The sequence below is a fragment of the Rissa tridactyla genome, chromosome 7 (assembly GCF_028500815.1).
Source record: "Rissa tridactyla isolate bRisTri1 chromosome 7, bRisTri1.patW.cur.20221130, whole genome shotgun sequence".
Lineage (NCBI taxonomy): Eukaryota > Metazoa > Chordata > Aves > Charadriiformes > Laridae > Rissa > Rissa tridactyla.
In genome coordinates, this window is record NC_071472.1 from 495,426 (window position 1) to 520,300 (window position 24,875).

General features: G+C 40.2%; 1 protein-coding gene across 8 annotated transcripts in view; it reads right to left on the bottom strand.

Annotated features, from left to right (window-relative positions):
* PKP4 (plakophilin 4) overlaps nt 1–24,875 on the bottom strand; it is an 85,136-nt gene that overhangs the window by 26,217 nt on the left and 34,044 nt on the right. For 6 of the 8 annotated variants that reach the window (XM_054209425.1, XM_054209424.1, XM_054209426.1 and 3 more), the window contains 6 exons: nt 21,467–21,579; nt 10,950–10,984; nt 5,520–5,651; nt 5,171–5,361; nt 3,794–4,343; nt 1,157–1,348 (listed from right to left, as the gene is read on the bottom strand). In XM_054209425.1, coding sequence (XP_054065400.1) covers nt 1,157–1,348; nt 3,794–4,343; nt 5,171–5,361; nt 5,520–5,651; nt 10,950–10,984; nt 21,467–21,579 — 1,213 coding nt within the window. The remainder of the gene's footprint in view (nt 1–1,156; nt 1,349–3,793; nt 4,344–5,170; nt 5,362–5,519; nt 5,652–10,949; nt 10,985–21,466; nt 21,580–24,875) is intronic. The other 2 variants (XM_054209430.1, XM_054209431.1) reach the window with 2 other exon arrangements.

Consider the following 24,875-nt stretch of genomic DNA (forward strand, 5'->3'; position numbering starts at 1 on the left):
CAATTGTACTAAACAGAAAAAGGAAAAATAAGTAAACAAAGGTAATGTAGTTTAGATGATATTTTCCTTTTCCCAAGTACACGTGCATTTTCTCGTACAAAAAACTAACAAAAGGATGATTTCTAAGATGAAGCTGACCGTTTCAAAGCCGGGAACATGTATCTTTCTGAATTAGCAGAGCTGTTGTGGTAGCTTTTGCTCTTCCAAGGTAAGTGATATTAGGTAGACAAGTGAATAGAGAATCCCAATTTCTAGCTATATTTCCTCAACAGCACATCCTAACAAACTTGCTTACTCTAGGTTGCAGAGGACGGGAGAACTGCAGAAACAGCTGCCTCCTTCAACATTCCATACTCTTAGTATTTCAGTTACATAAAAAAACATCAAAAAGCAATTTTCAAATGTGTGAAAACATGGCATAAGAATCAGACACTTCTCTATAAATATTTCTAGAGAACTACTTGGTTAAATCACTCTAATATTTTGAGAGTTTTTGAAAATTACTCCACTATAAAAATGATTTCTCTTTACAGAAAATCAGTTCTAATGCTAATCTAATGCCTTTGCACTTCATAATACACAAGTAGCAATTCTATGAAATACTATAGAAATATTTCAGTTTCAATATACGATCTTCACATACACTATTTTAACATTATCCTTTGTTGAGAAGTTGCGTAAACCCAGTATTTTTACTGTGAAAGATGGGGGGGCAATTTAAGTGGGCAAGCTATCATTTTACCGTATTGAGGAATAATAAAAAAAAAAGAACAAACTCAATTCATAAGAGAATGATGCACAGAGAACGCAAGAGGAAGCAATAAATTTTTTGTGCTACGAAATACACGTTGCTTGGGTGTACCCGAGTGTGTGATATCAAACAGAAAACATTCTGACCTAAGCTGACACCCATGAATAGCCCCAAGTACTTCCTGCAAACATCACAAAAGCTTTTTAACTCCTGCTGGTTATTTTAAGTCCTTCAAACCTAATTTCTAGCTCCATTAATTTATAACATCTAGTTTTTCCTTTTAAGCTGGCATACATATCTCACGTATGTTCTCCTCTATGCCCCCGGTCCCAGCGAAACTCCACAACGCAAATGCGGCGTGACTGGGACACAGCCCATGGGAGCGTTTGGAAGCCCTTCACCCACCTGACCCCGTTCGATACAGCGCTGTCTGGGATCCCTGGTGGAGCTCGAGGGTTCCGTGATTCGGACTACGGTAGACTGGACTGTAGTAAGTTCTGCCTTCGTAGATAGGGGTGATGTGCAAGTCCGGAGACACGGCTGATCGCAATTCTGGTCCTAGCTGACTGTGCTGACTCGCGTAGGAACTCCTCAGCCCTAAAAACAAGAAGGAGGAAAGATGTACACAGCCCACAGCAATTAAAAAGAATAAAGCTCTCATGCATAAATCTTACTTCTTTTAGCCAAGAAAAAGTGTTAGGCACATCTACAGTTACAAAGATTTATTCATTAAAGTTCTTTCCATTATTAAATGATCCATACTGAAAGACTGATTGACAAAGCAGCATTTCTTCGATGAAAAGTTTTGTCCATACACTGACAACATTAAGCATTCCAACTCAATTTTTTCAGCAGCATTCATAGTTGCAAGTCTAAAACATAGAGAGTAAAAGCTAAGTCGGCGTGCGCAGTTCACAGATGCAGCAATGACAAGGCAAGTTATGAACCTGACAGAAATCCAGTTGTGAAATAGGCACAGCCTAAAGCGGGGTCATAATCTTGAAAATGGAACAATATGTAGCAGTGAGAGCAAAAGTCTTCCTGGTAGTGGCAGCAGAGATTTAAGCATGTGGAGAAAAGGTTTAAGTAGCCCATGATGTGTGTATGTACATACATATATATATATATATATTGCTATGCTGCAGCTGTATGAGAATCTCCTTTTTCACCTTGCCTTTCAGCTCTCCCTCAAGTTCCGTTTAATTTCTCTCTGTTTCATTTAGAATCATAGAATCACAGTATCGTCTAGGTTGGAAAAGACCTTTAAGATCATCGAGTCCAGCCATCATTCACGTTGCCTAGAACTTCTTTCCATGCATCCCAGCGTGTTACTGTATTGCCGTTACCGGCATCGACGTATCTTGCCCTTTACTATTTTGCTAACTGAATTAGCAACCAATCTCCTATTAAGTTCACTGTTGCCATCCTGATTAGGAGGTTGGTGGTACAGTCTTAATCCTGCATTTCTTCTTTTTCAGCCCTTGAACGCTTTTTGCCATGCTGGACCACCCCTCCCATCGATTATCTAATGCACGCTTTGGAGGCACTTTGCTTCCTGGTATTGGCGTTGTACTGCTCCTTCAGCCCTGAGATTCGCCCTGCCATGGGGTCATCATCCACTCCACGTTCACTGGGGCAGAAAACCAGCATAATTTTTGGTTTTAAATGATATTTTAAAAACCGCTTTATAAAATTAATACTGTTTTGTCCACTTCGGCATTACCATTGTAGACACTATAGCTTTAGCAGTGATGTGTAACCAAGCGTATCCTGCCTTTGAGCATTTCCCCCCACAAAATCACAGACCTGCTCTACCACGCTGTTTGCTAGGGAAGCTAAATTATACTAGAAAAAGTAGGAGTTTTTTATAATACTGAGAGATGCTTACTGATAGTTGGTAACATAGAGCGCAGGAAAGTCAGACCATTTCCAATTTCCTGGAACGATTATAGCGGACGTGGCTATAAAGTCAGATGCTCTCTGAGCTTGACTACCACAGTTGCTAATTACTTCCTTAACACTAAAAGCATTAAATTTAAAGCACCTGTTTCTGAATTACTGGTTTGCTACCCCAGTAACTCCCTTTTTCTAAAGATGTATCAGTTCACCTGTTTAGACAAGGTGATATTCTCAGGCAGTGGTATTTTTACAGCGCCTTAATAATACTGTAAGGGTACACTATCACTGTTACATCCCAAATTACGCAGCCCACTGGACTGCATTCATTGCAACTACTGAATCACCTTTTGTGTCAAACTGATTTTCCACCCCCCCGCATTGTCAAACTGGTAGAGTACTGCATCTTGCAAACAGAGATGAGGAAGAAGACACCTTACAGTTTTGATGGGGAATATTGTGGGATTTCCTGCAGCATAACAGTTTAAAAGACAAAACCGACATTGCAGTCTGTTCAGAAGAGCGTACGGTCTAACTGCAAAACCATCTTGTCTGTGGTCATTTAGATGAAGGTCAGAATAAAACCAGTAACGCACACGGAACTTCAAATGTAAAAGTAACTGCATCTTAATAAGAACTGCCTCTCAGACGAGTAAATTCTACCTTTTAGGGCTTTATTTCAAGCTAGTATTACAATGGCTACCCTACATTTAAGCTGAAATACCTTGAGATAGCCTAGAAATTTTAGGGAAAAAAAGACAGAAATTCAGTGGTACGAAGTTACATATTTTAAGAAAGAACTAGACTAGTTCCAGCCTAGTATCTTCTACTTTGTGTATGACCTGGACATACGTTTAAATGTAAGACTCAGAATTTCACTTAGCTACTTAAAACGTATGATTTAATTTAATGCATGGCTAGCAATCTAGTAATTAAAGAGAAAGACAGCATTCACTGTGAACTTACGGTATGACGGATACACAGCGTTTGACATCAGTATTTACAGCTGATTTGATACATCCACCGCAATTATGTCCTAGTGCTACAACCAAGTGTTTCATCCATAAAACGACTATGGCATTACTGCTTTTTTACAGTTGTAGGTTTGTACCAAGTTTTAAGCTGCGTCTTTACCTTTTTACTAACCTGTAAGGCTATCTGGCCGTGGAGGGACCATTCTCTCATAGATATCATACTGCTGTCCGTATTGTTCAATGTCGTGAATTGTTCTTTGCAGCGTTGTTCCCAAATGCTGTGGAACCGCAGTCATGCCAGAATGCTTCGGGGAAGAAGATCCCAGCTGAGTCTGGGATGGAGAAGCGACTCTGGTCTGTACATCAGCAAGGGCGAGAGGAGAGCCAACTCTGACGGATGTTTGGTACTGGGGAGTCCCGCCACTGGGATTTGCCGTCTGCCTGGAGGTAACGGAGCCGATGCGCCGTACCGCCGTCGGGGAGGCAGGTCTCTGGGCAGCATACGGGGACGCTGCCCGCTGGACTGGCAGGGTGGTGGATGAATAGGCGTGAGAAGGAAGGGATCTTTGCTCAGTAACCGATGGAGAACCATACCCGCTGCCCAGAGACGCTCGCAGAGACCCCCTTGAGGGGGAAACACCGGTGCCGACCACGTACGAGGGGGACTGTGCTCTGGATGGGACTGAACTGACGCGCCTCATGACTCGATTGGTAGAAACAGGCTGTTTAAAACCAAAAATATTTATTAGTTTTACCATTCAGGGCATGTAGTAGATACTTTCCTCCCCTAAGACAGAGAAGTCAACAAGAAAAGCACATAATTTAACAATATATAAAAGCAGCTGAAGAGTAGCTCTTACCCTAAGCGCAATTACTTCAAGTTTTCCTATAAAATAACTTTTTTCCTAACCAGTATTTCTTAATGTATAAAACGGCAATTTAACATTAAAAAACCAATTGTTCCTCATTCTTATTTGGCTTTCCGTGTTAATATGCACCTACGCTTTCTTTCCTCACTACTCTACCAATTTGGAAATTCAGGAACAGTAATGCAACGAGTTCAAGTATAAGCTAATAAAGTTTTGCCAATTGCAATCTTACTGTCATTCCAATTAATGAAAAAGGAGGGGGAAAAGGCCAGAAACAGTAGAAGGTACAGGAACACAAATACCATCTTCCTTTAAGCACTATGCGACATACAGGCTAAATTCTAGGAGGTTTTCCCCAATATCACAACTGAATTTTAAGCAAGTGGTACTTTCTTGATATTCTATTAGCAGCATATTCTGCAGTCAGGAGTCCGCAGAAGTTTTACTTGATTTCAGCTGCAGAATGAAGCAGATCACACGCACGCTGATTTCAGCAAACAAGTCTATGTCTGCCGCAAGCCGTTTCTGCTTTTTAACCAGTGAAGGTGTTAAATAAAAGTGTAATTTAATAACATTAATTGCAGCCTATACAAAGGTAGGTCCAGCTATACAATTATTGTCTTTTAAGCCTGTGTTACAGACAGTGCACAGACAGACACAGTGTGCTATTTTGAGCATACCTGGACTGATGTCTGCCCTTCAGCTCGCGAGCTTCTCACCAAATGGTTATTAGTGGTTCCAACAAGGGAATGCTGCTGCCTGTTTTCTGATTTGCTCAAGTTTTGGCTGTTATGGAAACTGCTTACTTCCTGGTAACCACTGTCAGAATAAGAATTCATTTGTGTTGAACTTCTTGAGTTACCTACAGACCCTGCAGATATGAAGCCAGCATAAGAATAAAAGTATCGGACAACTTCACAAAAATAAAATATTATATAGCTTTGTTATTTATTGCATTAATAATTGTATTACATTTTTATACAGTCAACGCAGGAATATATTCTAATATTTAAAAAGCACACAACAGACCCTCACTTTCATGGAGAGATGTCTGTTCTGGTGAGTAGAGGTTCCCTTGCTCTGGTTCTGTCCTAACGTCATAGGCATTGGCGTGAACGCTCTCTGACATTCGGGCTTTGTTTACACCGGTGGTCGGAGGATCTGAAAGAATAAATCAGTTAGATAAATCCAATGCTTCACATGTAAGTTTCCTGAAAACTCAGTAATTTTCTCACATGCGCTAATGAAGAACTTAATTCCATCATGAAGAGGGTCTACCGATAGACAGGTATCATCTACCAAACTAAACGAAGAGCACGTTAATGCTAACGGCTGAGAATCTTGTTTCCTGTAGTTTTGATGTAGTTCAACAATTCCAATTTTTAAAATGTACAGTCCAACCTATTTTAACGAAGAATGTAACCGATTCCCTAGTAAGTATACTTTGCAGAGTGCAACTGTGCTGTGGTGCGTCATTTGTCGTAAGGTCCTGGTATCTCAAGAGCTTCCTAAGTAAAAGGCCGAGTTGAATTTCATCACTGTTTGTGTAACATCAACAGAACTCACTGCAAATTTTATACATTTTTTACTGAATATACTACTATCCAAATGTTTGTTTTTTAAGAACTCTTGAGCTAACTTCAGTTCTAAGAATATTATCTGAACTTTACAGACAGCAAAGGATAGCATCATCATACATAAGAGAAAGCGAAGGAGACATCACAGTATGACTATGAAGAAAGGAAAAAGCTAAACGTAGTCTGGAAAAAAAAAAGACAAAGATGAGGACAGGAAACAACAAGAAAAACTGAATCAAAATTATTTTGACAGAAATATTAAGCATTCAATTGCCAACACATTACACATCAATAAAGAACAGGCATCAGAGATGCAGTCGGAAATGCGGGTTTCATTAAAGGTAATGGCAGATACATAAATTCTTGGTGAAGAAATGTATCCCAGGGCTCGGTGCTGGGGCCGGTTCTCTTTAATATCTTTATCAATGATCTGGATGAAGGGATCGAATGCGCCCTCAGTAAGTTCGCAGATAACACTAAACTGGGCGGGCATGTTGATCTGCTTGAGGGTAGGTTGGCTCTGCAGAGGGATCTGGACAGGCTGGACCGATGGGCTGAGACCAATGGTATGAGGTTCAACAAGGCCAAATGCCGGGTCCTGCACTTGGGACACAACAACCCCATGCAGCGCTACAGGATTGGGGCAGAGTGGCTCGAAAGCAGCTCGACAGAAAAGGACTTGGGAGTGTTGGTTGATAGCTGGCTGAATATGAGCCAGCAGTGTGCCCAGGTGGCCAAGAAGGCCAACAGCATCCTAGCCTGTATCAGGAATAGTGTGGTGAGCCGGACTAGGGAAGTGATCATCCCCCTGTACTCGGCACTGGTGAGGCCCCACCTCGAGTACTGCGTTCAGTTTTGGGCCCCTCACTACAAGAGGGACATTGAGATGTTGGAGCGTGTCCAGAGAAGGGCTACAAAGCTGGTGAGGGGTCTGGAGGACAAACCTTATGAAGAACGACTGAGGGAGCTGAGGTTGTTTAGCCTGGAGAAGAGGAGGCTGAGGGGAGACCTTATCACCCTCTACAACTACCTGAAAGGAGGTTGTAGAGAGATGGGGGCTGACCTCTTCTCCCTGGTGACAAGTGATAGGACGAGGGGAAACGGGTTCAAGTTACGTCAGGGGAGGTTTAGATTAGATATTAGGAAACATTTTTTCACTGAAAGGGTTATTAAACATTGGAATAGGCTGTCCAGGGAGGTGGTGGATTCACCATCCCTGGAGGTGTTTAAAAAAAGGGTAGATGGGGCACTTAGGGACATGGTTTAGAAGTGGCTTTTGTCAGGGTAGGCTAAAGGTTGGACTCGATGATCTTAAAGGTCCCTTCCAACCTCAACAATTCTATGATTCTATGATTCTATGAATGAGCCCAGAGTGGAAACCAGAAGAAAGATGCTAAGAAGGAACAGTCTGGTAGTAACTCCTGTGACCGCTTCGCATCAAAAGCTGCGAGTTGTGGACAACGAAGCCTGCTAAGTGCTCTTTCAAAAAGAATGAGTCTGCACGCTACAGAAAGAGTTTGCAGAAATTTGATGCTAGCAACTTAGGAGTAAGACGGAAAAAACATCTGAAATAAATTCTACGCAATAGCTAATAAAAACTCTCTCCAACTGACGGAAAAAAAATACCCCACAAAATCAACAAAACATGAAACAAAAACCCGCCTGCTAACAGATGAGCTATTGGAAATTCTTTATAACAGCTGTTATTACAGCATACTTCAAAAGAGAAATCAAACCCATAGAGTACTTGTGCCCATCAAGCTGTAAAGAAACGCTCTGTACACAAAATGCTGGTGTCTCGCTATTTGTAGAAGTAGCCACAATGGAACACTCACTCTGAAAATGTTATTCATTAATTGCTATTATGACAAATGTCTGAATGCTACTCAAATACCAGATTTTAAAAAAAAAAAAGTAAAAAAATCAAGATATCCTAGAAATTACAGGCAGTCAGCAGAGTTATTTACCAGTAGTACATTCTTAGGTCAAAACCAACAAGTAAAATTTGATGCTGATTAGCCTACTATAATACAAGTATTATGACCAAATTTAATACACAGCGTTATTACATTTCCATAAACTTACACATCATTATCCCTAGGAATGATACAGAGAACCAACACTGAAACAACTCACTTTCACAGCTCCTGTTACACTAACTCAGTGACAGATCACAACAGACAGCAGTGGGTATTATATGTTCTTTAGAATAAAAGACGTGTCAAGAATGTGACGTTTAAATTACTCTATAATTATATTCAACTTCAATATTTTAATCTTCAATCTTTTTTGTTCAAATAATACAAGGCCCTGTTATTTTAGTTACTTGATATTACATGATACTAAATCAATGTCAGGCTGACAAATAATCAATTTTGGGAGCAGCACACAGGCAGAATAAGGTTCAATTGTGCGGTGCCTACAGATGTTCCTAAGCCAGAGGTCTGAACCACAACCTCACTCGCAAATGCTTTCACAATGAGAAAAAATAAAGATTGTTTAGGCTCCCTAACAAAGGCAAGAATGCACAATAAAATTAATTGTTGTCTTTCTATCTTTCGCTGCTCCTATAAATCATGAGGAGGGTGCCCTGAATAAAATAATAGTCTTTTTATAAATGGCTGCTGATCTAATATGCTATTTATAAGGATCTGCAAAACAACATGATTTTATACTTCTGTTAAAAATTCTGTATAATTCTACTGGTGCATAAAGCACTTTCAGCTACGGTCACATCTTATCGCATCATCCGCTGATGTTCTTTGATATAAACTACTATCTGCAGTCAGGAAAACAGGTGATTTAAGGGAGTGTTTTCATTCATCTTTAACATCAGTGTTTTTCAGACCGCAGTTGGTAAAGCATCACCTACTGACACTTCTTTGAAATAAAGCTCAAGAGCGAGTCTGTAAGTAAAAGCTACAGTCATGCTGTAATCACAACATAAATGTAAACATTAAATGAAATGTATACCAGAAAAGTCTAAGCAAAAAATATATTTTTTCAAACATGCTCACTTACGAGCAATTACTCCAGAAAAGCCTTACTTTAGATACACAGAGATGTGGAAATGTACATCTAGATTTACACGAATGCATAGAATATTTAAATAGAAATACAATTTTTTGCCATGTGTCAAGTGACTTCTTAGGGGCGTGCGCAGGAGATTTCAAAAGAAGAGAAACACACAAGAGGGAGGAGAAAATTAAAGAATAAAAAAACCCATGGAGCTGGAGGGATGGAAAAAAGAAAGAGAGGAACTAATAGGAAGTCAAGGAGAAAAACAAACAATAGAAAAAGAGTAAGTTACAGGAAAAACTGAGGAGGAAATAAAGAAAGGGAATGGAACTGGATGAGATAAACAATGACTGAGATATGTCAGAGGGTATCTTTACCAGGTGTGAACTGTCACTGAAGTATTATAGATCCAGGGGAAATAATGTGTTTAAAAAAAAAAACCCACAAAAATAATTTTCCCATTGAAAGTATAAGTAAAACTAATTTCTCAATTACCTGAAATTTGACTTCCATTTAAAAACACAGCTAAAAGAACACCTGAAAAGCATCACCACGACCAGCAAAATTTAAATGCCAAGACAAGTTGGCTGTTGAGAATATTAGATTTAAAAGAAAGGAAAAAGCTAACGTGTGCTTCACCTCAGGTGAGGCAATACCATGGTGGCAACTGAAACCACGTAACACCATTATACAGAAGTTTCAGAGCTTAGTCTCTACACAAAACAAAAAGCAGGAAGGGGAGGGGAAAGTAGATAGTTTGAGAGACTTATTTACCTAAAATAGTCACAATTAATCATAATTACAAAGATGCTTGAGTGAACAAGGAGATAACTCTGATGTGTTACTCTTTGTAGAGCAGAAACTGGATAGCTCTTAAAACTGCATGCATCTTCTTATAAAGATATGTTAACACTATGCAGAACTTGCTTAATAAAACTTCTAACGAGCTTCCTAAAATTCTAATTGCATTTTGATCACTTCACCAGTTTTGCTCACTATGACATTCTGTTAAAAGTCCATGATTGAATCGGAGAAACGCGGCCCAGTGCAAAAAGCAATTTGCCGGGAGTCACGGTCCCATTTCTGGTGCTGCCCCGCGGTTTGGACACGTTGGCTTGTGCTCATACACTTCATCGTCTAACGAGGCGACAGCTGCTCGGAGAGTGACTCTTTAATAGTGGGTATTTAAACTGATGCAAAAGTGAAACAATGACTAGTGAAACCCTTTGAACTCTGAAGGACTGACCGGATTACTCCAACAGACACTCCAGTGTTACTTTTAATATACAGTCCTACCTGTCCCACCTAATATACTCAGGAGTAGATGTAGACGTACTACAAGACAAAAGTTTCTTGTTTGGGAAATAAAGTTCAAGCTATCCTGAGATACAAAAATAGAAGAAGCACTCTCAGAAAAAACCTTCGCTTACTGGAGATTTTCTCAGTTAAGTAAGAATATCTGTAAAAAGAAAATCAGTCTTCAAGCTTAAAACATACCATATTTTTTTCACGATCCTTACCTGCCAGGGTAGAAGGATTTTTGAATTAATTGCAAAGGAGACCCAATACACAAGACTTTTGTTACGGTCACATCTCACACAAAAATTCAAAGGCAAAAAAAGGTGCAAGAAAAGTAGCTGCAACTACCTCTAAGCCAAAACAACCTTTTACAGCAACAGAGCAACACGCAAGTCTCTTCATGTTTGAGAAAGAGGATATTAACACCATACTTGAGAAAAGATACTTGAAAAAGATACGTAGCATTGCTGCTAATGTTCAGTTTACTTCAAAACAAGCAATGAATGCCAAGGAAATAAAGGGGTTTTTTGGGCTTAAAGCAAAATGTACACATAAAAAGTAATACCTGATGATCTCCAAGGAAATGACTTCTCAGTAGAGCTGCAGAAAGAAAAAAAAAAATATCACAAAAAAGAACCACATGGCTAGTCTGGATTTATTTTTTTATTTTTTTCAACCAAAGCATACAAAATTGTACAAACAACCCCCAGCAGATCAAGTTTCAATAGCCCATGTCAGCACGTTACCGCTGACAACTGAACCACTGGTTATTGATTTTAATTTTGCATTAATCACTGGGCATTCCCTGTAACTTACTGTACGGCGGAGCATCCAGCAGCGTAAGCTATGGCACGGGCGGGGGGAGCGGGAGGGGGGACAGGTGTGTCCCACCGAGGGCGTAGTGACACAGGGGGCATTCGGTGCCTGTCAATGGCAGGGAGCAAGTGGCCTCACAGGCAGGGCTCCAGCACAGGAGATGTGGGAATCACACCTCCAGAGCATTGTGCTTCTGCAGGGAATGCGGTTTGAAATAGATGAACAGAAACAGACCTACAGTTTTTACTGTTGTTTCATTTTGCAGTTTTCCAGAGAGAGCTCCAATCCTTTGCACATGAAGTGAAATCATCTGACATAGCAAAACATGTACGCCTCAGCGTAAACGGACCACAGATTTTACATCGCCAAGGTTAAAGAGACGCCTTAAGAAACAGCTATTTCACAAGATCAAGCGAGTGTTTGGTATCAGTGTAAACCCCGACTTCTCTTGTATTTTTGCAATAACTATTTCATATCAAACTACTGGAACCATGTTGCTTCTTCTACAAGTCAATGTTCCTTCACGTGTTGATATAGTATTGATGCACAACTACCTTTGCAGACAAATGTAAAATTCATCCATGTATTATTAAAATGAGACCCATTTTTCCACAAAAATAAGTATTTTCTTACTCCACATACCAATTATCAAACTTTGAATATTAAATTATTTTTGCAATGATTATAAGCTGCTATTTTCCAACCCCAAAGCTATTTAAATATAGGCAAGTCCATCAGATTTTATGATGTCTAAATATCAGCATCAAACACTGATTTTGTGTAAGATGTATCTATTTCTAAATTAGTAGTATTTATTTTACTTCCTTCTAACACAGCTAGTAACTACAAAAAACTTTAGCACAGCAACACGAACAAGACTAGATACTTATTTTCTAAAATGCACTCAATCGTTTAGGAGCCTTTTTTGGAAACAAAAGTATTTGTGTATAGAAGAGTGCCAAGCTTGCATGCTAGTACGAACTAAACGACAATTATAATCAAATTTAGAGAAAAAGGAGAATTCAAGTGTAGGCTTCAAGTATCTGAAGGCCAACTTGATATCTAGACAGTAATGGAATTTTTACTATGTATTGGCTGTTCTTTCCCTCACTTTATAATTTTAGTGTCTTTTGGCATGCCATGCTATTTTTTTCTTTAGAACATACATAAAGAGGGCCAGCAAAACAGACTGAAATTTGGTGTATGGGAACTGCAGGTGAAGAGCTGAACTCCAGACGGATTGACCCTCAGAAGTCCCTTCGTGCACCACTGTGTGTCTGAGATGCTCGCGGAGAGAAGGGTGCTCACACACACGCTCCACCAAAGGCAGGCGCGCGCCTCGGCTTTCACAAGTATTTTCTCTTTCCTGAAGGACCATCTCGTCCAAGCCCAGAAATATCTTAAGTTTAGCCAAAGATGAGATCGCTTAGCAGTACTTGAACACAAGTCCAATGTCAGAAGCACTAATTAAGTGCATAAACAAAATCAAACTACATACCGAACCTGGATAAGCAACCAGTTCCATTGGATGTCATCCTACTGGGGGAGCTGAAGAACCTGCCCTACAACAACCATCAGCTGCCTTCCCCAAAGCTCGGCTGCTGAGACCGTGCGGGTTCTCTCATTCCACGTGAGCGCAAAGCCTGGTTGATTCATTTAAACCACCATTAGTGGTATAGTTTAAACTGGGATTTAAACAAACCCGGTTTTCAATGACAGAACCTGCTAAGGCGTTTCAGGAAAGAAGGTCACAGCCTCCAGTGAACAGGCGGCAATGAGCGGCTACAGATGGTTATTTCTTAAGCTATTACAGCTTTCTCCAACAGACGAAGCAAACGTGGTCCACAACTAGCCAGCTCTCTGGGAAACCAAAGTACCTCCAGACCCCTGGAACTCTGCGGAAAGGAACCGCTCGATCGTCACCCGGCCATTCCAGAGCAGTGAGCACTGCCGGGGCCACCAACCCTCCATTTTTGCGCAGCCTTGGGCTAACGTTCATCCAATTTAAATAAAAAGTTAAAAATAGTTCTCATTTCTAGTAGATTACCCTTGAATCCAACTAGTGCATTAACTCCAGAAAGTTTCGTTGGTGTATTTTGAGGATTGTAACTATATGACAAAGTAAATTCTGTGCAACTTTACTGGCTTTTTGCTTGCAAACTGAGCCTTGTAACTATTCTGATGCAACCTCTAAAAATATTTCTATTGTTAAAAATTCATGAGGAAATTTGTACCAACACTGGTATTGGATTCAAAAGAATTTGTATAAACTGAATGAATGTTAATTATTGAAAGCTGAGTTCTGAATATCCGTTAATCTACATGAATTCTTGAGAGCATATATTCTTTACTCTTCACCGAGTAAACTTGGATATAATGGGTTCTTTAATCAATTACTGTTAGCCTATTCATTAATACTTCACTCTGCTGAAATGAAGAAATATGAAGATGATTTGACAGATACCGTGAACACTGGCCCCGGAATTCTCACGCTACCTGAATGTCAAGTTTTACCCTCTTCACCTCTTACTTTATTCCTCAGACTTTCTGGAAACGCAATTCCTTACCACGAGATGACATCACGCTGTGGTGCTGGCAAAAGCAGAAAGTGCCAAGCAGGCAGAAATCCTTCACTCTGACATACACAGGACTAGACAAACCCCAAACGTATCTCCACCCAACAGCCCTGGCTAACCAACCTCCTTTACCTGTACAGGACTTAGGAGCGATAGAGGTCGTCTGACAATGGGTCGTAGGTAGAAAGCTACTTCATGAACAATTAAATTGTTCAAGACGTTAACTTGATTCTTATTATTTCTGCAAAAGTTGAACACCTACCACCTACTGACTTCATCATCTAATTTTGCCACCTTACCGATGAAATGTTTTGAAGTTACCAAATCCTTCAGCTTTGATAAATGCATTTATCAGTCCAACGCATTATATTCCACCGTTTAAAAACCAGTGCGGTCAAACCCCGCACTACCAACAAGAAGCCACTGCCATTAATGGTCATTACGCTGCCTCTTCCCAACATTAGCAGGCAATACACCCAAAGAGAGCCTGTATGTGCTGCACGGCACTTCTAAAAATACTTCAGCCCGCTAACAGCCTTGAAAAAGAATTAGGTTAGTAGGGCAGACATGCAGAAAATATATTTTTCTTTCAGAACAGTTTGGTATAATGTATATAGTTTTAAACTGAAGAAGTTAGAGATAAATGTTATCACAGTAGAGAAGCTATTTTTAAACGCTAAGGAAGGAAAGCGTAGATAAAATATCAGACATATGGTCATGTACATGGAAAGAATTTTCTCTTCCCTTCTCAATCTGCTTCTCAAGAGCACAAAGAATAAGTGAAATAAAAACATAACTCTGCACTAAGTGCATATAAAATACATACACCAAAACACTAATTTTTTAAGCCAGTAACACAAATATTTGGTAAGTGAAGATGGAGCACGCATACAAAATCTGCTGAAATCAATCAATTTACTACTTTTTTTTTGATGCTTTGAATTTTTTTTCTCACTTCTGTTTCTTAAGTACTGGATTTTTTTGTTTGTTTAGGGGGGTTTTTTTGTTTGTTTGGGATTTTTTTTGTCCCTTTCACACCTTTTCCATCTTACGGCTTTAGTTCAAAGCTGATGTCTCAGGCACAAAGTTGAACTTGCTCCCAATCTGGAGGAAAAAAGCATCTGATAAATGGAAAAGGTTTCGTATGAAGTCATTTAGAGACAAACCATACCAAGTACCACCAGTGCCATTTTCCATCCTTCAAGGAGAGCTCTCCAACAAAGCCCCCGTCCCGCTGTGGATTTCCAAGAGGCGGGCAAGCACTGGGATGGGCCTCGGCCCCGGGCCAGCTCAAGGGCTCCGCACACGGCAGGGGCAGAACCGGCTGCAGCCACAGCAGTAAATGGCACCCACCGCCAGCCCTTCGGCTAGCACAGCCTTCTCCGCAGAACAGGCTCAGCCAACGCGGCACACGAGCTACACCGTTCCTAGCCCCTACCTCTCTATGGGATAGCAAGGCTGACGGAACAACACTAACGTTTAAGAAAATTGCAGATTTTTGTTAAGATATCTAAAGCAATATACTGTTTTTTAAAAATTATGTAAACACAACTACGACCTTCAGTTTCTAGACTGGACAGCTAACTTAAATTCTCAGGGCTACACACAACTTCTGCAGGGATTATATGACATGGAACAGTTTAAGCCTATTATCTTAGCAAGTATTTGATAAAATGAAATGTATTCCTGATTTAAACAGTACCGCTTGAGAGAAAAGGAGCGATTTCCATTGCCTGTCTTAACTGCTTGAATATACCGCTATTGTCATCAAAAAAAGGCAACAGTGTAAAAAACTAAGTATTATTTAGTAAATATTTCTACAGTGTTGAAAAGCTGTAAAAAGCCAAATATGTAATTCTGTTGAAAATTTATGTACTTCTCACATATTTCTTCAGTGTGTTCGTTTACTGCTTGGCTAAGCTTCCAGCGCTGGGATACATCTGTGCCGTCAGGCAGCCGGTAGCAAAGGGGTTCTCCCCAGGGATCCGCACTCGCGGCTCAGGCGGAGCTGCCAGCCGACACCCCAGTGCCTGTTAAGACTGAATGTCTTGTTCTATTGCTTTACTTGTCCTTTACCTTCCATTTGAAATACCTACATCAAGGACACGTTTACAATTATATGCAGCGTGAAGGCTTAAAGCTTTGTGTAACTGTAAATTCTTGGTATGGGGGATTTTTCTAATAAAATAGCATACATTAAAATCCATAAACTTGCAGTACTTATTACAAGCAACTGGCAGCCATCAAAATCAGTGTAACAAGATTTCATATTTTTGCTTTTCTTATTGATACAGCTTAGCAGAAGTTTTCACAAATATTTTAACTAAATGAAGTGACGCGTGACACCGTGCAGTGCCGACACCACGACAGCAGAATGGCACACCGCCCAGCAGCAGTGTCTTCCTGCCTTTTTCATATTTGAACATCACCAAACTGCATAAAAAACCCCAAATTCCTCAATTCTACTGGCATTCAAAAGCTTTGATGGAATTTCAGGAAGGCTTATGGACTGGGTAAACAGAAAATAAAAATACAAATACTGGAGCTATAACAAGAAACTTTGCAAGTTTCACTCATTTTCGATGTAAACATGCAAAAAATAAGCTTATCTAAATTTCTGTGGACTCAAGAAGATTCATAATACGTGAAGTAAGAACCGTAACGCCTAAAAGAATCTCAGCACGGACCAGCTTCCAACAAGAGGAGGTTCGTTCATTCTGTGACAGAGATGGTGCCTCCTCCGAGTGTTTCAGCATCAGCAACTGCCAGGTGACCTGACGAGCGGTTATTTTATTCCACACGGCAAGTAGTTCCTAGCTAGCTACTAATGACAGAATTAATCATTATTTCTTCTAAATTGTTAGGGTAAGTGGCCTATTATTGTCTGTGCCCAAAATATTCTTCCAACAGCTCTATGATGATCAACTGGGAGATCTTGATTTAAAATTATCTATTACTTAGCTAAATTCTGGCAAATACATTTCAGCCCTGCTTTTATTGTATGCTGAAGCTCTGCAAAGAAAATTAAGTGTATCTTTTCTTATTTAGTTTTAAATTTAATGCAGCCCTTTAATTGATTTCTTTTCAAATTTCAGTAAGTGTAATATTAGTGTAAATATGTAAATAAATTACTGTGATTCCTTGCCTCTTCCCGCCTGGAAAGCACACATGATTCTAAAAATAACTTCTATGGAGTTTATGATTTGCCATGAAAGCTGGTGACATCAGATATTGCAATACACACAGGCAATTTCAAATGCACCTTTTGAAAACACCAAAGTATTTGGCACGTGATATGAACGGGAGGAAGCTGGTTTCTGTGAGGGCAATAGCCCCCAGCTCGGGTCCCGCAGGCAGCCCCGCAGGACACGCTGGTGCTGCCCACTGCAGGGACGCCGCGAGGCTGGATGCGTCTCACGCGGTTCTGCTGCGCCAGTGGAGCCACACTCACACAGCTCAGCACCACGGCGCGCTGCGTTACACCAAAACTACTTGCTCTGCTTATTCTCTTTATGAGCATTCTCGCATTTTTTGGGGGGGAAAGAGTGTGACCATGAAATGCAATCCACGTTCACCTCACAGAAAGTTTAGAGTGTTTAATCACAGAGTGAAATATTTTTCTGAATTACTTTGGAATATTTTCTGCTACTACAGAAAGTGCATGTGGTATGTCAGTTGGCACTGGGAAAAGAAGATTACCTGCTACATAAAGCAGAGAAAATAAACCACCCTAGTAGCTATGAAATACATTTAATTTTACAAAACTCAGAAGACTTCAGGTAGACGCATTATTACTCAAACTGACTGTTCAGTATTGGAAGTGTTAAATTTTTTTTTATTATTTACTGTACTGCCAAAAGGGCTTGCATTCTGATGAAGTCCAGTGTGCCATTTACGTACTTTTCTTTTGTTAAAGTGCTTGTGACAAGCTGCTATTACGAGTGCAGTATTTTACAATTAAGTTAAGGAGTATGAGCCTTTTGGTTCCCACCGCCACTCAGTTTTCAGGAGTTACACACAACAGATAACTCACAAAAAGACTCAGTTGACTGTGAGTCACTCGCCAGCTCCCACCCGAGAGGTTGGGCAATGTGTGTTATGGAGTCTGACCGCTGGCCCCGGCACACACCGTATCTGCCTGCATCAGCACTTACTCCACCACGGCTGGTGGAACGGAACCCACGCAGATGGAGAGCTGGCTGCAACGCTGGCCCCCGTTGTTCGGGAGGCTGGACAGCCCTGTGGCTTCTGCACAGAAACCCCTGCGTGTTACAGCACGAAACACAAGCGAGAAGACACAACTGAAACCTCACGTTGTTTTTCCCAGTCTATCATCTCCGATCTTGTAGCGTATAACATGGGTAAAAATATTTACTACTTACATGTAACGCTAATCATGTACCATTTCAGGCTCTTAGGAGTTTTGAAATCCTACAGGATGCCACAAAAGATCTTAAAAGTGCTGAGCACAATACCCATTTATAAGAAATAATTATGGGAAGAAATAATTTTAACAGGCAAGTAACCTACAGGCACACAAAAATAAAAGCCGTATTGGAATCCAGGACTGCAGCTGATCCAGTTCTTCCTTCTCCACCCATTACACTACAATCACTCAGGATCTGCCCTTGTTCTCATCTCCCACACCGCTCCTGAGAGCCAAAGAGCCGACGGCTCCTCTGCGTTGCTTGCACTCATACTAGAGTTGTAAAACAGGGGGGAACAGACTAATAAACCTACAGGACAAGTACCTTCTGTTCGTTTTGCCTTCTTCATGTGCACAGAGCAACATGGCATTTCTTAAGGACCAGCAGTAACAGAACGGACCACCCTTCGGAAGCAAGAGTCCCTCCCAGGCCTGCTCAGGCAGGTGACGGTCTGACCAGCGGTGCCCACCCCCAGAAGGATTCATCCCGGTGTACATCCCTGCGCTCCACGCTGCCGCCGTGCTCGGCTCAGGGCCATGAAGCTGTGGGTACCAGCTGCAGAGACGCCTAAGCTAGTTTCAGGTACTGATGTCGCGTTTCCCGCTCCCTCCCTGGGGCGGTGCTGGCTCGGAGGGTGACCCGAGTGACACAGGGACAGCCCGGAGCCCGCGGCTCCAGGGCAGCGCCTGCTCTGCAGAGCATCACCACCTCCCGCCAGTGCCGGCTTGCAGGAATCCAGTTCAGGAGCGGGCAAATCGGGGGCGTTGCTGCCACCACTCAGGCCAGCAAACCTCCAGCGGGACCTCGGAAACGAAACGCCCCGGAACGTCGTAACCTTGTTAAAGGACATTAAAGCACTATCTTTGAAACAAAGCACTGTCGATTTCCTCAGGGAAAGAAAACTTGAACAAAGAATAAAAATAAAAAGGCGAACGCCTCTTATGCTTTAGTTTCGCTTGCCTTTTTAGTTCTTGTCATTGCTTTGGTTTTGATTTTTTCAATGTGGCACTGTAAGGGACAGCCCTGATACCCGGCGAGGAGAACCATGCCCTCTCCCTCAAGGCCTGACCTCCCGGTGTCTCTGGAGCAGGCTCTCAGCCCTCCTCACCCCCCGGCACGGCGCTCCCTTCCCAAGCCTCTTCCCCACCCCCTCTCCATGTGTGTTTATTTCCTGTCAGCCTCAGCACAACATTTACATCACCTACTTTGGGGAAACACATGTACCTTTTTATGGCTATAAGTTTTGCTGCTATATCTGCATCTGCTGCGATACCGCTCCAAGAGATTGTTCTACTGCGATTCTTGCGACAACTCCTCTAACTACACTGGAAGCAACTGGTTGTGAAGAAATTAAAGCATCTAATTCAAATACAGAATTTATTTTTTTCCCAGCTTCTCATACATCTCTTAAAAGGAATATCCACACAAAAGCATAAGTCAAAAAATTAACCAAGGACACACACATCTCAGAACGTACTGTCCAAGTTTTAATGCCACGTCCCTCAGTACAAAGGTAACGCAGCACAGTGTTCCCATCTACCCAGCACCGGGCTCGGCTGGGTAACAAAGTTTGGAAAGACAAGAACAGTACTCAGGATACAGAAGTGTCTGTAAGAACTGAGAACATAATTAGGCATTAATTTTAAATGTGTAAAATATTTTATTACTAACTATGGAAAAAGTATGGCCCAGAAAACAAGAGCTTGAAGAGTTTATTTAGATTCACAAGCGTACTCGCACCAAAGTATACTACAACCCAATTTATGTGCTGGTATTTTCTCCACCTAAACTTTCATCATCTTTTGTTATACAAATAAACATCATCTAGCCATAAGGAAGCAACCGAAAGAAGAAATTACTCCACAATGCTATAAATTATGTTTTCATCTTGGTAAATTATAGTATTTGATAGAAGTATAGGACCTAACTTACTGTGTAGATACCGGTAATCGTACATGATTTCAAAAACTACACGATATTAGTTGTGGGATAAGCTAACTCTGGGGTTCTCTGTATGTGAAATTCTCTGGACCTGGGATCTAGAAATACCTTTTCCTTTGTATTACTCAGGCAAATTCACTGAAAATGAACATTCAATACCAAATGAAAGGTGGCTGGAGGCATAAAATAGCAGGCTTTTTACTTATTCTTCCATAGGAAATTAACTTTTTTAGCTTTCAAAACAAAATCTGAGCAACAGCTGGAGAAACATGTGGATCTAGAGGGAAGACAGGCAAGCATGAAGGGTACAAAATAGTCATCTTGTCCAAGGAACATTTTTGAATATTTCAAAGTTTCTTAAACAAAAGTTCTCATGCTGGTAACGATACTGTCAAACGACAACTCAGGTCAAGCAGTCTGATGTATAAAACCCAGCTGTGTTAGCTGATACACTGGATTTTTAAAATTTGCTTTTAAATAATCACCTCCTGTTTCTTAACTTTTTGTAGGAGAAACTTTTCATTTAACTTGCAGAAACATTTATTATGGCCACAGGAGGAAACATTTCAAAATGACACCCAAGTTTATTGCTGAAAGAACAGAGAAACAAACAGTATTTAAGGCAAGAAATTACGCTGTAACCCAAAATGCAGGCACAAATGTTTCATAAGAGAACACACTGTTATCAAGGCTTTCAGAACCAAGAGCTACCAATCATTTAATATGCGTGAGATGAATGAGTGCCCAAACACATTTACAGTTAAAAAGTTTGCTAAAGAATAAAAAAAAAAATCAGAATACTAGTTAAAGCTGAAATATTAACAAAATGCTCTGCTACAGTTATTGTCATTGTATGTAAAATATTAGGTATGTTTCACACTATTTAAATATGCTAACATTACATTTATAGCAAGATATTCCCTGAAAACAAATGTAACAACAGAAAGTATTTCAGAAAAGATGGATGAAACTAGATCATTAATTCAGGAAAAAATATAATTGGAGTACTGCATTTAAGTAGCACTGTTACTTTGATACAAATATGTATAACTCTACTGTATTTCTCTGGCTGAATCTTAAAAACAAACTTCAACATATTTAAAGCTTTACATACTCTATATTGAAAAATGTAATCCACAATTAGAGAGGCCTCTTTAAACTGTCCCATAACTCTTCACAGCAAATTTGCATCTTTTTTTAATACTTCACATATTAACAGCTGAATAACTATCAGTGAAAATATACGTATGTAGGACATAAGCACCACTAAAAAGCCCTTTAATTTATGGGACATAGGAAAGTAAAGTCATCAGGACTTGTACCTTGTGCTGGCGATACTTGGTGATTCTGCTCCAAGCCTACATCTTTCTAGCTGATTAGCCACAATTTGCCTTTCCACTTCCAGTTCTCTGGTAAGTCTTTGAAATTGGAGCTCCTGAAATTTCAAAATAAAAAGAAAAGCATTCTTGATGTTAAAATATGGGTGTGTATTAATTCTGAAACAATCACTGTTTCGTCACAATCATGTTTCTTGTTTTGACTCTTCCTTAGTGGAATAAACTATTAGAAGATTAAAGTGGGAATTTAATGGTTTTTTAAAATCAGTGATTCATGCAAATATTAATTTATCACCTATTACAAAGGGAAAAACATGTTTAAGCATTTGTGGATTTTATTTCTCCTGCAGTTAAAATTTTTGTATCTCCTTATCTTGCCACAATCTAACAAAATCAGTGCCTATAAAAGTCAGTCTTCAATTTCATCTAGAACAGAGGCATACTGGAAACTATGGTATCCTAACCCTTCCCACTGCAAAACTTCAAATCCTAACTTACGCTGTGTTCTGACTTCGGTCTTCAAAAACTTAAAATTTATTATTTCAAAGTGGCTGAGTGTAGAGATGTGCTATTTTACCTTTCCTGATCTCAGCTTTTGTTTTATCTCTTGGGTCAAAGGTACCAAACCTCAGCCTTTAGAAGGCTTTCAGAAGCTGAAGGTGATGCTCGGAGGACGGCAGGGGAACACAAGCGCTGCACAGACTGTTTGCATCTTATTAAAATCTGGAAGCATTTTCTATAAATGTGATACTGTGAAAACTATACTATGTCATCAAGGGAAATTAGTTGTGTTTTCATCCACAGTTTGATTTTGTTCATGACAGAAAAGGATTCTATCAGAGCAATTGTATTATTTTTCAAACTGATACTCTACATCCCCTGAAGTTTAAGTAAACTGTTCAATACTATTTAAAAATAGATGAACGCTGATACTTAATAATCTCATGAAGCAAGTCTTGTATACAAGTCAAATACAGCACGGAAGCATTCCTTTAACTTTAAAGTGCAAACTACTAATAAGGGTTTTTTTCCCTGAATGTAAGTCATGCAACTGTATGCCTTGCATGCAAAGTCACCTTCGCTCATATAGTTAATGCAAACTATTCCTTCACACCTTACGTTACATGGAACGAGGCTTAAATATTTCGTTGTCATTGATGGTCCCTGAAAGCGCTGTTTCTTGCAGTTTGTACATCCTTTCAGTAAGGTGAAGCACGGCTCAGCAACGCAGCCATGGCTCTCGGCAGCCTGCGAGTACCTCTGCCTCTCACAGCTCCGCTCCGGGAGGCCTTCTCAGCACAGCAAGAGGGCGGTCAGAGTAACAGTACACTAAAAAGCTACTCTAAAAGCAGGATTTACCTTGCAGAAGTAGGGATAAAGTTTTTTCTACACAATGAGATTACCTCCAAGAACTTCCAAACAGAGGGCTAATTAGCACTGACTTCCTCGGGAAGCCAGCTGAGGGACATGTCACACTGCAGCTGCCGTACTGCCAAAACGACTCGATATATTAGATGACAAAAATAAAGTAAAATAAAAAAAAAAAAAAAAAAGAGAAAGCTACTTCTGCAAGTCTGATTCAAGCTCCATACAGCAAACTGCCCTGGTAAAGATAAGCCACACAAGCTCCTGCCCCTCCCAGATGATATAAGGAATTGTGGACTTTTCAGACATGTCTCCGAGGTCACTACCCAAACTGAATAAACACACACCCTCATACTCCAAATATTGGCCAGCAAGACTGTGCCGCCAGGACGTGGAACTCGCCCACTGCTGCCACAGGACAAAGCCATCTACAGAACATGCATTTTTCTACTATTGCTCTACTAACAACAGTTCACCAGAACAGAAAACTCTGTAGTTCTGTTAAAAATAACCATGCAAACCACGGGAGCAGCGGGAGAGAGATGTGGTCCTCAACTTCCCCCTGGCCACCCCTTCCAGTAGGTTGGTGTTTACTGTCAAGCTTCAGCATCCGAAAAGGTTAGCACAGTCAATGCTCAGACTTGAAAGAACATTTTAGGACATATGTCCTAAACTTGGAATTTATTAAAACCTGCTTCTAGACAGAATTCTAAAGCTAAATCCTTTTAATTCTGAGACCCAATATGAAAAACCTCATGAATATGATAACCTGCGGACCACAGCAAATCTCACGGGCCTGTACACGGCATAGGAAGAATGGATAATATCCGAAGGCTTGTACAACTCCCAAGTGCATCCAGCAGCAGACCCAGCTGTCACAGTTTGAGAGCAGGTCCTGACACGACTCAACCTCACGTTACACCAAAGAGGTACCCACAGTCAGCTCACTTGGACGGTTTGCGTTTTGGAGAGAAAAATATTAAAAAGTGTATTAAGCAAAAAAAATCAAAGAAATTTACAAATAAGAATTTGTTTTCCAGCTTTAAGTTTGAATACAGATAATACATCCACCTAAAAGCTGATTCACCAGCCAGTCATTAACGTGCTAGTGGAGAATGCCACGATTTCCAAAAAACATTCAGATGCTGAAGCTCTGCAAGTTTTGAAGCAAATTTCAGCAAGACAAGCTTTCTCCCAAGTAACATATGATGTATTATATAGCATGTAACAAACATAAATCTTTAAAATAAACAGTGTTGCACTGCTTGTTTGCAGAAATAATATAAAACATTTACCCTATGTTTAAAGCTGTTTCCTGCTCCTTACTTTTAAATCAATATTTAAATAGCAATGTCATTGATCCAAACTGTGAATCTGAACACAAGACTCAAGTTGTTTATTGTTATTTACTGGTCTTTTAATTAAATGAAAAAAGCCCCCATACGCTAGCCATTATTTGCTTCTATTCAATCAGTCTATTAATTTGCCTTTTCATTACAGGCAGAAGCATTAATGAAAACAACATTATTCTAGAAAACATACTCTTAATAGATGCTATGAATACATACTCATCTAGGCTCTCTCCTCCCTGTACTGTCTTCTCCTGCACTCTAACACAGTCCTTCACACCAGCTCACATCTGTTTCTGCAGGAAAGCATTTTATAAGGCAAATATTATCACTAGGTAACTTTTGCCATTTTGCGTTCCAGAAGGAAAAAGTTACAGTGAATTACCAAATCCTAGAAGAAGGTTGACATTGTCTAGAAAGACTTTTTACATAAAGTAAATCAATTAAAAAGGAGCACGTAACAAAGGAAACAAGACAAAGCTCCAGTTCCAACAGTTACAATGGCAGAAATCAGAGGGAAAATAAAATCTGGGTTTGTCAACCAAGCTTGCATCTACACAATCACAGTTTTATCAACTAATTTGTCACACACACTTTTGTCTTAAAGGTGTTTAAGAGACGAACCGGATAATTGGGATCATCAGAAAAATCAATAATGATTTACATTTTACAAATGTAAA